The sequence below is a fragment of the Pyxicephalus adspersus genome, chromosome 6, assembly GCF_032062135.1.
Source record: "Pyxicephalus adspersus chromosome 6, UCB_Pads_2.0, whole genome shotgun sequence".
NCBI classification, from domain to species: Eukaryota; Metazoa; Chordata; class Amphibia; order Anura; family Pyxicephalidae; genus Pyxicephalus; species Pyxicephalus adspersus.
The window spans coordinates 60,858,874-60,872,974 of record NC_092863.1 but is presented as its reverse complement, the minus strand read 5'-3'; the positions used below and the strand labels follow the sequence as shown (position 1 = coordinate 60,872,974).

At 36.7% G+C, this 14,101-nt stretch overlaps 1 protein-coding gene across 1 annotated transcript in view; it reads left to right on the top strand.

Annotated features, from left to right (window-relative positions):
• The window catches only part of MEGF10 (multiple EGF like domains 10), a 72,737-nt gene that overhangs the window by 38,742 nt on the left and 19,894 nt on the right, over positions 1 to 14,101 (top strand). The window contains exons 6-12 of the mRNA XM_072416012.1: positions 869 to 1,115; positions 1,667 to 1,787; positions 3,635 to 3,771; positions 5,390 to 5,602; positions 9,847 to 10,021; positions 11,693 to 11,813; positions 13,815 to 13,978. Of these exons, the coding sequence (XP_072272113.1) occupies positions 869 to 1,115; positions 1,667 to 1,787; positions 3,635 to 3,771; positions 5,390 to 5,602; positions 9,847 to 10,021; positions 11,693 to 11,813; positions 13,815 to 13,978 (1,178 nt within the window). The remainder of the gene's footprint in view (positions 1 to 868; positions 1,116 to 1,666; positions 1,788 to 3,634; positions 3,772 to 5,389; positions 5,603 to 9,846; positions 10,022 to 11,692; positions 11,814 to 13,814; positions 13,979 to 14,101) is intronic.

Below are 14,101 nucleotides of genomic sequence, written 5' to 3'. Positions count from 1 at the left end.
TATACTGTTTTTCTATCCTCTAACTAGTTTGTCATGTGTAAAAAATGCATTTCATCTGTTTGTTTTTATGTACTGCATTTTTCTTAAAGCTGACTTCACTTTCAAATTCAAATTTTAGTTATGATGCCAGAGTTTTCCTTACTGTGTATTGTGTTTATTTTGTAGACTTTATATTCTATTCTTTGACTTGTGTAGGTTTATTTTGGGTAAATGGAAAAAACCTAAACCAACCAACCATCAAAAATATCTTCCATTCATCTGACATTAACAAAACCGTGTAGTTTGCATTAATGTAAATGTTATATATAAAATTCTCATAGTTCAGGATTGGGGGAAATTAATTCTATATATGTTAAAAGTGAAAGAAAATCATCTATGGGGTTTAAGATGAGTCTTTGTTGAAACTGACCATTACTAAGATCCCCACTATTTGACTCATCTTGAACCCCATAGATGAGTTTCTTTCCTTTTTATTATATAAAATGTATTTTAAAAATTAACCTTGTGGATTTTATTATAATTAGTGCACATAACCAGTATCTGCCATCCAAAAAGCTTCTTTGGCTAAACCCCCTACATTTTCTGAACTAGTTTTTATAAATGACCTTTAATGAGTATCATTAATAATGACTGCTGTTGCTTTAGGGGACATGTTTACTTCATCATTAATATCTCCTGCTTAGTCGGTAGCTCCAGTTATATGTTTTTGGTGTTCCATGCTATGTTGCTAGGCCATCACATTTTCATCCAAATCCAGAATGCTTTATTGATCAAGTCACTTACTGAATGCAGGAGAAAGCATACAATGTAGTGTTTACTGCCATCCATCACCCTCCTGTAAACAAACATCTTTTTATCTATTTTACAGCTTGTGATGTTGATCATTGGGGCCCACATTGTAATAGTCGATGTCAGTGTAAAAATGGCGCACGGTGCAATCCTATTACAGGAGCATGTCACTGTGCTTCTGGCTTCAAGGGTTGGCGCTGTGAGGCTGTCTGTGATCCAGGCACTTATGGAAATGACTGCCAACAAAAGTGTCAGTGTCAAAATGGAGCAACTTGTGATCATGTAACCGGAGAATGCCGATGTCCTCCTGGATACACTGGTGCATTGTAAGTATGAACTAATAAAGCAATATAAAGTTTACAATTGATATGTAACGACAATAATTATTTTTATATCTATGAGGTGAGGAAGAAGATTGCTGCTAACTGAACACAGGGAGAAATAGATCAAACATAAATGAAAATGTTATCCAGCAATACTCCCTCTCCTTTAAAGTAATCATTAACTCATGGCTGAGACTAACACTCCCGTTTATTATATGCCCCGCAGTAGCTTGAAATATATATATTATGGATGGTTCTTCTTCAACCACCTCCTTTGCAGACACCCAGCTAGCAACCACTAGCCACTAATGGGGGTGAAGGATACTTCATGTTGCATTGTGAACCAAAGATCTTTATATGTGTTAATATGTAGTTGGTTGTGCTTCTGTTCAAGTACCCAGTAACTGTTAGACCTCTTACATTGGAAAACTGGGGTGGCAGGGCTGGAAATAAATGGCAACTTCAGTGGTCCTATAAAATGAAAATGTCGATAAAAAAGTAGTCTTCCTATAAAGTATGCATAGCCAGTTATTTTGTCTTTCCTGCTGTTTCAGCTGTGAGGATCTTTGCCCGCCTGGTAAGCATGGCCCTCAGTGTGAAGAGAGATGCCCATGTCAGAATGGTGGAGTTTGTCACCATGTCACCGGAGAATGTACTTGCCCTGCAGGATGGATGGTACGTCTCATGAACTCATTACACTGTTTTGGCTAGCCTGGCATTTGCAGCATGATCAATAAAGATAATTAACTAATTCAGTCAATACTCTTTTTCTGTTATGCTCAATGACCTTTGGTAAAAATAGTAATTAATTAGGTGACACAACGCAGCAGAGTGCTTTCTTAATCTTTTCTCTGCCTGAAGGAGTGTAATTCCATTAAAATACAACCAAGAAAGGGATAATTACTTTTAAAAATGTGTAGGATTATTTTTTCCATGATTTCCTCAAAAATATTTAGTTTTAAACTAATTGTATTATGTCTATTATTAAACGGTAGTGCTGTACAAATGGAGGTTTGAACATAAAATCTAAAATGTTAAGTATATCAATCTTTTAGTGTAGTGTAAAATGTACTTATGCAGACTGCAAAAAATTCTAACTATTTCTATATACCAGTTCAATTCATATCTGAAACAGTAAACAGGAAAATCAGTTAGATATTTGATTTTTTTCTGGGTTTACTTAACTAGAATAGATATGATGTATTAGACAGCACTTATATCAGTTTATCAGTCCCTACCTCAGTGGAACTTGCCTTTCAAAGTTACACACTCACACATATGCTCTTGGTACAGTTTGATCTTTAATTTAATTAGGCTGCACATATGATTTTGAAGTAGCATATTTTAACAGATAATCTTGTATAATAAAGGCAAGGAGATATTATTTTTTTTCTAAATGTTTCCTTAAAAGACCATTTTCATCAGATGAAAAACCTGGTTTATATTGTAATTCATATTGTTTGCCATTATAGTATTTGATTCCAATAAAGAGGTTTTTCCTTTTGCCCAACCAATAAATCTAGAATAAAAATCTTAATGAAACGGAATTCACTATCATGGACAGTTCCATTTGCTTTTCTTTCTGCACATCTCTTTTTATGAGAAAGTAATGCCATTCTTTCTGTGGCACTTCCATGATCCTATGCCCTTATAGAATGTGTCAGAAAGAATTTCTTGTTAAACGTGTATAGTATTTTACACTGTAGAAAAGCAATGTACCCTTCAGTTTGGTCCTGGAACTCTAGGAATTAGATATTAAGTACGTTCTGCATTAATAGTTGCATTGTTACCAAAAGACAAACCAGAATATTGAATATACTTGACTAAATTTAAATAAAGGCTGAGTTCTTAACCTGAAAATATGAATATTTAATAAAGTTAAAACTTTGGGCAAAATCCATTTTCTTGAAATGTAGCTATATTTCTTACATATACAGTATATCCTAGTTAAATTTATATGAATGCACCATTGCCCAGCTTAGAATAATGGTAATAGTACCAAAACATTTGATTAGTGCTACATACACTTCTCCGCTCCCAAGATACTGATTGGACAGTAAAGTAGGAGCAGCATCTCTGGATGCCCCTTTACTTTCCAATGTAGTCACCAAGTTTCTATTGTTAGACCAACATTTCCTTGGAACACAATAGTGCATAAATTGCTCACAGTTCTATTTCTCTCTCAGTCATGGTGGGCAGGAGTACAGTATCGGTACACATATTTTTAAAATTAATGCAAAAGAGGATTGAAGGGTATTTATATATCCAACTGGCATTCCGTTTAAATGCATATATCATGAACATGTGTCTTTACAACACAAAATTTGGTATTCATATTATCTGCTAGTTTAGGAAATTACATTACTGTAAAAAACAAGTGTCAGTTTCAAGTGTGTATTATTTTGTGCTTCAAGAAAAAATGTTAAATCAGCTATGAGGTCAGGTGTTAATTTTAATTAGCTGCTGTCTCAATGCTTTTACTATTTTCCTAAGCTGCTTGATACCATCCTGTTTTAATTTAGGGCACAGTCTGTGGCCAGCCTTGCCCTGAGGGTCGTTTCGGCAGAAACTGTACTCAAGAGTGCCAATGTCATAATGGAGGGACGTGTGACTCTGCCACAGGTCAATGTCACTGCAGCCCTGGATACAATGGAGAAAGGTGAGAAAAATCATATTTTCACACTCTGATTATTTTTTTTGCAAATTAAGATTTTATTGAGTAACAAAACAAGGTTACATGCATGTTACAGGCATATAACAACCAGAAAATGAACTAAAGGCTTATACAGTGTACCAAATATACATGCATGATCATCAATCATAATCAAAAAGGACGGTGTAATGCAAAAAAAAAAACATAATAACACTATACAAAGCCATACCATAAAATGAACATAAATATTTAAACTAAACTAAACTGTCATGTGATGTATATTCAATGTAGCCATACAAAATAAAGAGCAGGAGCATTTGGACAGAGTACAAAAAGAGGGTAGAAAGAAAGGAAAAAAATTGGCAAGGCAAAACAGCACTAAGAGGCGCTCTAGCTAGACACTCCAAGTCTTTTTCAATTTTCCATGAGAACACCAGTGAGCTTAACCTAGCTTTTTATATGGCAAGGAAGAATTAACTAAGGCAATCTCCAAAGAAATAGTTTGAGGTTAGGGAGATCATTTAAACACCACAATTTCCATAGCCAAAAATAACAATTCATGTACAGGTGTTGCAGAGCAGTAAAGTGACACTGGTACCAAAACAGAAATATGATAGGATAGGATGTACAAAAGAGGCCCAAGTACTTGCTATGACTAATTAGATTTCCAAAAAGCTGGGCTCAGTAGTCTGTAAAGCTCAGAAAGAGTTTGTCAATTTGAGGGTGACAATACAGTCAAACTACCAGTGGCCCAGTAGCTATAGCATACAAAAGGGGAGAAAAGAGGCAAATCTGCCAAGCTTACCTATGTAGGGTGAACAAATCAGAAATCCAGCCATTGGTACATACACTTACAGTAAGGCTATAGTACATAATGAGGACTCATTGCATTCCCCACTTGGAATTATAACAGGCATAGAGTACATACTGATCACTATATATTCAAAAAATGTAGGGTCAAGTTGGTTCATATCATCCATCTTTTGCTGGTCTATATTTTTAAAGGTGCATTCATGCAGTAACATGCATTGTCCAGCTCAGAGGAAAGATGAAACACAACCTGGTGTAGGCTTTAGTATTTAGAATACCATTAGAGAATGTTGACCATCAGTATTTGTTAGCAGTTTTACCACTCAAATCCATCTGCAAAAAGTGGTTAACATTGGACTGAATGGGTCCATTTATTGACCTTTTTTGCAGGGGGTTGGTGGTGGCAGTGCTGTTCCACATTTTTTTGAACACTGCATTGGCATCCAGGGGCAGTTTGCAACCCCAGAAGCCTCCATATACTTAAATTGGAAATACTTGCTGCCACTCATGAAAGCCTTTTTAAAAAAATGTGTAGGTAGTTTTGTCAAAAAGTTGCAATTCCAAATAAAAAATATAAAAAAGAATGCATTCGTCTGCTAGAATTTCGCAGACAGTTCCAAACTACAGATGCCTGAAAAAGCCTAGCAGTGGCGGCCTAGTGTGTTTAGTTCATTTCAGGTCAAAATACTGATGTTTCAAACATGCCCTTACTGTCTGACCTGTGGTCTGTGTAAGTTCTAGTAATATTGAAGGGATATGAGTTTAAAGTGTACATAAAAGATCTACTAACATATTTGTTTCCTAAATGTTTTAGATGTCAGGATGAATGTCCAGTTGGAACATACGGAAAGAACTGTGCTGAAACATGTCAGTGTGTTAATGGCGGCAAATGTTACCACATCAGCGGAGCATGTCTTTGTGAGCCAGGCTATACTGGAATACATTGTGAAACACGACTGTGCACTGAAGGTCTCTATGGCATGAAGTGTGATAAAAAGTGTCCATGTCATGTACGCAACACGCGGAGGTAAGTTACAGAACTACTTCAAATGGATATTTGTTGTGATGTGTTTAGTGAAAAGTTATCGTGTACTAATAACCAGAATTCTGCTAATGTCTATATCCATGCGGACATATTTCTCAGTTCCTGTCCCTAATTTTATTTCATAGAGTATGTGTGAAAATATATACATGCTGTTTAGTTATCACATAAAGGGTAGTACGGTAATCAAAACAAAAAATAAATGGATTTTGTTATCATCTTTATAATATATCACCGAGATATTCTGTAGTCCGAAGAGAGCAGGGAACAATGCTAAATCTTAAAGGAACAAGGACAAGGTGAGCAGGAAGTTATCAGCTAGATTTCTGACAAGATCAAACGATTTTTCTTTAATTATTTAAAAGACATAACATATATGCTTTTAATAGTATACTTAATGGAACACAAGATTAAAAACAACAGGCGTTCAACATTAAGGTTCACCTATAATTTGAAGAAGAGAATATCCGTAACAATATGTACACAGGACATAGATTTAAACCAAAACAATAAAGAAACTTAAGACCACATTTATAAACAAGATTTGACATCCATATCCATGATCTCCTACTTTCTGCTGTGCAATGAATGGAGCAGTGGATTATATTCTGCTGAGCTGGGTATGGATCTTTCTGCTGAATGAACCAAAAAGATCCCCATGATTGGAGAACACAAAGAACTCGTATGGTCCTGTTAGTTTGCAATTTAAAATACTTTATGATTATGAAGAGTTTGTTTATTTTTATAAATTATTTATTAAGCAGAATCACAGATGTTCCCCTTGGTGTGTAGAAATTATACATGGGCATTCCCCCTGCATCTATGTGCTTTTTGTGATCTGTTCATAGTGGACTAGGAGGAATTCAGTCAATAATGCATGTGTACTTCACTGAAAGCTTCAGGAAGCCATATCTAGAGTTGCCTGTTTTTTCTAAAGTTAAAACCAATCCCACTCTAACCATTACCTTAACATCTAAGCCTTTTTTCCACTGGGAGCATTGCAGCTGGTGACATAATACATATACTGCCAAATATTTCTAAGCATAAGAGTAGAAATTGGCAGGCATGTCCATCCCTTTCACCATCATTGCCATATTTGTCATAACTGGAATGTATTTTTGCCTGGATAAAGCAATAAATCTCATTCTATTGACTTATATTGGATGCTGTGCTTACCAGCCTTTACTAATAGACAGAAACCCTGTGTGCTCCATAAACTCTACAAGTAGCATCTCATGGAGCTATACTAGGAAAAGCACTTAGTGTATATATTCACTAGCTTGCTTACAACTTGATAGCTGACATCCTACTGCCTAATTAAACAGAAGAACTAGGTTTATACTTCTGAGCCATAATACAGTAATGATTTAACGTTCTTAAAAAATTGACATAGATTCCTAAATAGTTATCTAACATGCTGTGTAATCAGCTCTTCCCGAACTTGACTAGTGTGTAATAAAAAACGAAACAGCATCCCAATAGAACCAAAAGGCGAAAGCAATTTCATGTATTGACTTTGGGTGCTGTGATTAATCAGTGCTAAGGTGATAGCTAATGCTTTGCTTGCTCATCGCAGTAATGAATAATTCTGGCTCCTAATTCCCAACACACACACCCTCAGGCTTCTTCCAGCTCTAAAACAAATTGAGAGAAAACAATATTGGATGCCCACATACTATGCATGGCAAAGCAACCTAAAAAGCAAAACAAGCCCTAATCTTTTTTATATTGACATTTTTTCCCCTGCAGTGTGTATTCACAAAAATTGGAACAGAAGATTATCAATGTTAGTATACTGCATCCTTTCATGTTAAGGTCATACAGACTATTACTGACCTAAATATTTAACGTGTGATATGAATCATGTTTTTAGTGATTTTCACACTTTTTATAGGCATGTTCACTTGTACATGTTGAACTTTGACCATATGTTCTTTATGAAACCAATAAAACTAAACTATTAATTTGGACTTTAAGCAAAACAAAAACCTATTGGTGAGGGGCCAATATCCACAGCTTTTACAGTACAGTTTTTACTAACTATACTGTTACTGTTATTAAATTTTCCAATGCAGTTTATTGTAACCAAAGGGCTGTTGGTGACACAAAAGTGTAGAAGCATGTCGGAGGATACACTGCTTCACTTATAGTATTGACCTGAACATACATAAATTTAGCAAACACATCTTATGTGAATTTGTTATACTGGTGTTTTAAAGGGAACCTGTAATTAAAGAAAAAGGTACAAGTTTCCTATACAATTATGCAAATATCCTGATCATTGTTTTACTTAGATTGGCAGTTTTTATGTTATTATTTGATGCTATACATTGTTATATTTTATGAATTAGGAAATATCATACTTATTTCTGCCAGCTCATGGTTGGATAATATTGTACTATATTAAGTAATCATGTGTCCCAGCACCTTAGTAACAACACATGTCTCTTCTGGGGTTAAACATGTAAGGGCTTGCATGGTAAGGCCTTGGTAGTTTCATGTCTACATGTGCTTTTAGGGATTTTCTTATTAAATGCTATTTAAAGGTTCCTGTTGTATGGTATAGAAATGGTACACATTTGAAGAATCTAAGTTACCCTGGTGTGGACTTCTCCCTAATTCATTATCGTTAAAGGTCTTCTGGGGTAAACATGGTTACTTCTCATTTCGGCATTCAAAAGATAATGAAAAATATATCTAAAGCCAAAACTGTTTTGAGTCTTTTGTTATCTGAGATGAAATCACAGTTGTCATGAGAGCAAGTATCTTCATTGGAATAGTTCACCCTATACCTTTTTTAATAGCTACCCAAAGTTTTTGATTAACTGTCACTTTTATTCCTGTTGACATTGGTGATCAGAATATTTTTTTTGGCCAATCAAGACAGAACAGTGGTTCAGTGGATAGAAATCTCACCTTCTTGCTCTGGGGTCACATGTTTAAATCTTGGCCAGCACACTGGGCTTGATTTATTAAAGCTCTCCAAGGCTGGAGAGAATACCCTTTCACCAGTGAAGCTAGGTGATCAAGCAAACCTGGAATGGAATTCTTCAATGTCATTTGCTAGCAAATCCTTTGAATCCTGGACCAGATCCATCCCAGGTTTGTTGGGTCACCCAGCTTCACTGGTGAAAGAGTATTCTCTTCAGCCTTGGAGAGCTTTAAAAAATCAGGGCCACTATCTTCAGCTTCTGCTTTTTGATTTTGCCTTTAGTTTTACTATGATACTGATCCTGTAGCTTTAGAACATTTGGAACATTGTCTTGAGACCAGTATATATACACAAAAATGTAAAACTAGCTATCATAGCTTGAATATAGTCTGGTTTAGTGAAACAGGGAGTATTTCAAATATAGGATTAGGAATTAAAATGGCCAGCAATGTCTGGCTACCAATTTGTTCACATAACATATATTCCTTAAACCATATTTGAATCTAGTATCATAGTATGACATTATAATTCATGTTGCATTCGATTCCCCACTGTACCTGCCATTTGGTAGTTAATCATAAGGACACCCATAGGAGATTGAGTGACAGTAAATTCTCATAAAATAGTCTTTACGTTGACAGGACATTTCTTAGAAGTCTCCTTGTAGTTGGAGGGAGAAGGCTATCGGGGAAATAGTACAAGAGGCCCATTGTGCTGCTCTTGTTAACACGCTTCGTCTACACAGCTGACCCTGTCAGTTTGTTATGTAGCAACAGCTGGCCCTGAATATACAGTCAATGGGACCGCTGTTTCAGGTAGGGACAGATGGTCTTCTAACCAGGTACGGGTTATATGGATAAGGCTTATAAAACAAAGGTCATTGCAATGTCAAAGTCATTTACTTCTGTTCTCAGTAGAAGATTGACTATGCCTGTTTTAGGGTAATATTGAAAAAATCCATCTAAATAACAATGCTGTTTCGAGATAAAATACTGCAACATAATGATTCAGCTCTAAACCCATCGAGCTCTAAACCCATTAAGGAGTAAGGGTTAGGTAGGGCTCTATTGGATACTCCATTAGTAGGCTCTTCCTATCATATATTCTTTCCGGTATTATTTGGGTGTTGCAACCCACCTTGCTGTGTCCCAGCACCTCCTGTTGTTCTTAATAAGTAATAGGAAGAAAACTGTGCTCTTTACTAAAATGAGGGAGAACGGACCATAAGTGTGTGTTTGGTGTCATATTCAGTATTTGAATCATTTGTTCTCATTTCTCTTTCATCCTATCCTCTCAGCTGCCATCCAATGTCTGGAGAATGTTCCTGTAAGCCGGGCTGGTCTGGACTCTACTGTAATGAGACTTGTTCTCCCGGCTTCTATGGCGAATCCTGTCAGCAGATCTGCAGCTGCCAAAATGGTGCAGACTGTGACAGTGCGACTGGGAAATGCATCTGTGCCCCAGGCTTTACGGTAAATCAGAATTTAAGCTCCTTTATTTCCTGAATGTAGAGTTTTTAGAGGAGTGCTGAAGTCTGATTGTTGATATTAAATTATGACAATGAGGTATGACATTACCATATTATTTTACTTTTCTAAATGGGGCCTCAAAACTAAAAAAAATGATTTTTTGTGTGTAAAATAATCTCAGTACCAAGTAAAAGCATTTAGTGTGTAAGGACCCTACACACTAAATATCCGACCCTTCATACACATTATCTTTTTCTCCTCTGTTGGGAGAGTCTAATTACTGTCCAGGGTCAACGTCTCAGCTGAGCCAGCATCTGTACCCCACATTCGCCTTACAGATCTCATTAGGTTGGAAAGCATAGAGTTCAGCATGTACAGCTTTAATATGTTTTAAGCATACCTCTCCGTATGACATAAAGACCCCCCAGAAGCCAAAACATGCAATATACTCAGGATAAGATTAAAAAATATGATTATATATTATTATTTGTATATATATATATATATATATATATATATATATATATATATACTATTTATGAAATATATCATAAAATATGATTGTTTATCTGTTTATCTATCTTTATATACCTAATTTGCAAATTTTCCTGATGAGTGCAACAGTTTGTGGTTTGACATTGATTGCAATTTGTATTTTACCAAGTCTAGACTAGAGGAAATAAAACATGATTTTATTAATGATGCCTTCCTAATGCTTGCTTTTTCTGTGTATCACTGAATTAAATCACAAGCAAGGAAAATAGTATACCATAATCTAGGTGTGCCGTAAAAGGCCCTGTCTAGTTCAGCTACAGATTGAAACATCACATAGGATCATTTGGGTGTACAACGTTTCACTTTTACTAATAACTGCCAGGCAACTCTGTGCATTGAAAGTGCTTGTTATCCAACATGAAGATCTTCAGATCTATTGTAAAATATTTTCAGTTTATGGAAGTCCATTTTCTTTTCTCTGTGGAAGTTGGAACAATTACAAGATTTCTCTCTGGCTTCTCTGTGAGTGATCTGTCTGTCTATGACCTTCGCTTTATGTCTGGAGGCTGACAAGCAGCTGGTATTTATTCACGGCAAACTGTGCCTCTCAACCCATGGGTAAAGTCTCAGTGTTTACTGACTTCCAGACAGATGCTTGACTGGGCGTGTAGATCAACAAGCCACTCCACTGACCCGGGCTTTTTTCTAACTGGGTTGGATAGAGAGTGCATGGTACACATTTCACTGGCTAGGACCTGGCAGCTTTGCTTCATTCTGAGTAGGAATCACAGAATAGATGGAATAAGGTATTAAAGTGTGAAAGCCTAATATTTTAGTAGGCAGCAGGTAAAGGCAGATAACTCCAGATTTGCACACTTGTTCCAGGCCCAATTACTGAATCAGCAGGACACCCAAGAAACTGACAATTCAATTTCTGTAGAACTCTTCACTGGTGTTAAACCCAACTGCTTGGGCCAGGAGTTCAATGTAAAATGGTTATTCCTAAATTTTCCCTGTTTTATCAAACAATTCCTGGCTCGAGTAAAGTTCGAGGTACCACCAGGGACTTAGGATGGTGAGAGAGTGGTGTCCAAGATGATTTTACCCTTTAACTACTTTACACTTTTTTGTCAGCTTTAATGGCCTTTTTAGAACTTACTCTTTGTCGTTGCATTCTAGGGTGAGCACTGTTCTTTACCTTGTCCATCTGGAACATATGGCAGCAATTGCTCATCAGTTTGTAACTGTAAGAACAACGCTGTTTGCTCTCCTGTGGATGGCTCCTGTACTTGTAAAGCGGGTGAGATTCCAACTTCCTTTCAATTCATAGAAATATGAAACATGTAAATTGATATATTAACCTTATAACTAAATACATAGTTAGAGTGATCGTTTGTATTCACTTTTAAGGCCCATTTAGATCTTTACGTTGTGGTAAAAAGTGTGTTACTGCAATTAGCGGTAACAGTGTGGTGACATTTGTTTTTGATTGGCGTCCCAACACACTAAAGCTGCGTACACACTTCCAATTTTTATCGTTCAAAATGAACGACGAACGAACGACGAACGATCGATTGGGCAAAAATCGTTCGTAAAAAAGTAACCAACGACGCCGACGAACGAGGAAAGTCTTTGGAAATGAACGACCGGACTGGCGGATCGGATTGGACGACGATCGTTGACCATCGTTCGTGTGTACGATCGTTCATTGATCGTCCATGGTCTGAGCATGCGTGATGAACGAACGTTCCTGTGGTGCACGTAACTTCCTGTATCGTTCAAACGATCGCATCTATTGTGTGTACAATATCTACGAACGATCGTGTCGTTATCTGTATGTACAGGATCGGTGCTATACGATCGTTCGCAGATATCGTGCAGGAACGTTCGTCGTTCGTTTACCAACGATAATAATTGGAAGTGTGTACGTAGCTTAAGGCAATGCATCTGCATCTTAGTGTCCTACAACTCATGGTAGAGGGTTGTGTGGGGTTGCTTTACAAAAAAGAGTCTCAAAAAACCCTGTTAGATGGTGCCCACATCCAATTAATTTTCAATGGGTTGACTTAACTCTTAACATGTGCAATAATACACCACATAGATTTTAAAGTGGCCTTCAAGTCCAACATTATACCTACTTTGGACAACCCAGCACTGTTTTTACAATATAGTAGCAGCTGTCAGCCATAAAATGACCCTATGTTTTAGCTGTAGCAGATCCAGCAGAGCCAGGGGCTTGCCTGATAATAGTGAATGCTTAAAGCTAAACCCCAGTAGCTGATACAATTCAAGGCTTTCAGTTATGGTATAGAATGTACCTAAAATGACATAAATTACAAAGCCCTATTTGGAAACTCCAGGGAGCCTGTCTCATATGCAGAAACAAATCACTGTAATAGTAATCTCTTGCATGCTGATAACTTGATGACGATGCCCGTGAACAACATCAGCCAGCAGCTGGAGCAGTAATTTAATATCTTGTTTATTAACTAGCCAGGCCTCTTTTGCTCAACTGTGTATGCCACATATTAGTGATTAAAACATTATTCATATTGAATTCTGAACCACAATCTCAGCATTTAGTAAAGGGAAGAACTATGTATTCCTCAATATGCATTTACCAGAATCAGTCCAAATGTGGACTGTTACATTTTCCATAGCTTTATTCACTCTTTTTTCTCATAGTTATTGTCAAGTAAAACTTGGAAATGCACAGCAAAAATTTCAAAGAACAGATATGAACAGATAAGTTAAATATCTGTGTTGGGGAGCACTTAAGAATCTCTCTTGATTCCTATGAAAATAATGAATCTTTACACCAAGCCAAGATTTAGGAGGAGTCAGTGGCATTCAAAGAATATTCATATTAAAAGCACAGTTATTCTTTAAACATATTAAGCACTCACTCTTTCTGTCAAAGCGCATCTGTTGGCACTGTAACCATAATGTAACTCCATGTGGTGGTATATCTGTTTTGACCTCTATTAGCATGTCCAGGAACCATGAATCCCAAAGTACCCTGATACCCTGCCACATCCTATCCCACATTCTGTGCCTTATAATTTGTTACTGAGGGTTATCCTAATACAATAGTGGTAGGCTAGTAATCAGGTGGAAGGTGCTGCACAGGAGTCACAATACTAAGCCAATGCATAGGTGCCTCCTATCACAATGCTTTTCATTCATATGGGATTACTTCAAATATTTATTCTACAGCTGTTTCTAGAAAATAGATTAGCTTATTTTTCAGAAATTGTGATTTACCCAAGAATCTCTTGTATGTGACCATTTTTCTCATTAGGTTGGTATGGAGTGGATTGTTCTATTAACTGCCCTCGGGGGACCTGGGGCCTTGGATGTAATGTCACTTGCCAGTGTCAGAATGGAGGAGCCTGCAATGCTTTGAATGGAAGCTGTACATGTGCTCCAGGCTGGAGAGGTGTGAACTGTGAACTTCCATGCCAGGTAATACTACATTTACTATACTGTATCTTTACACTGTGGTAAACTATACGGTTATTTGTTTAGCTTTTTACTAATTATATTACTCCATGCAATGATTATATTCCCATATGCATTGCAAACATA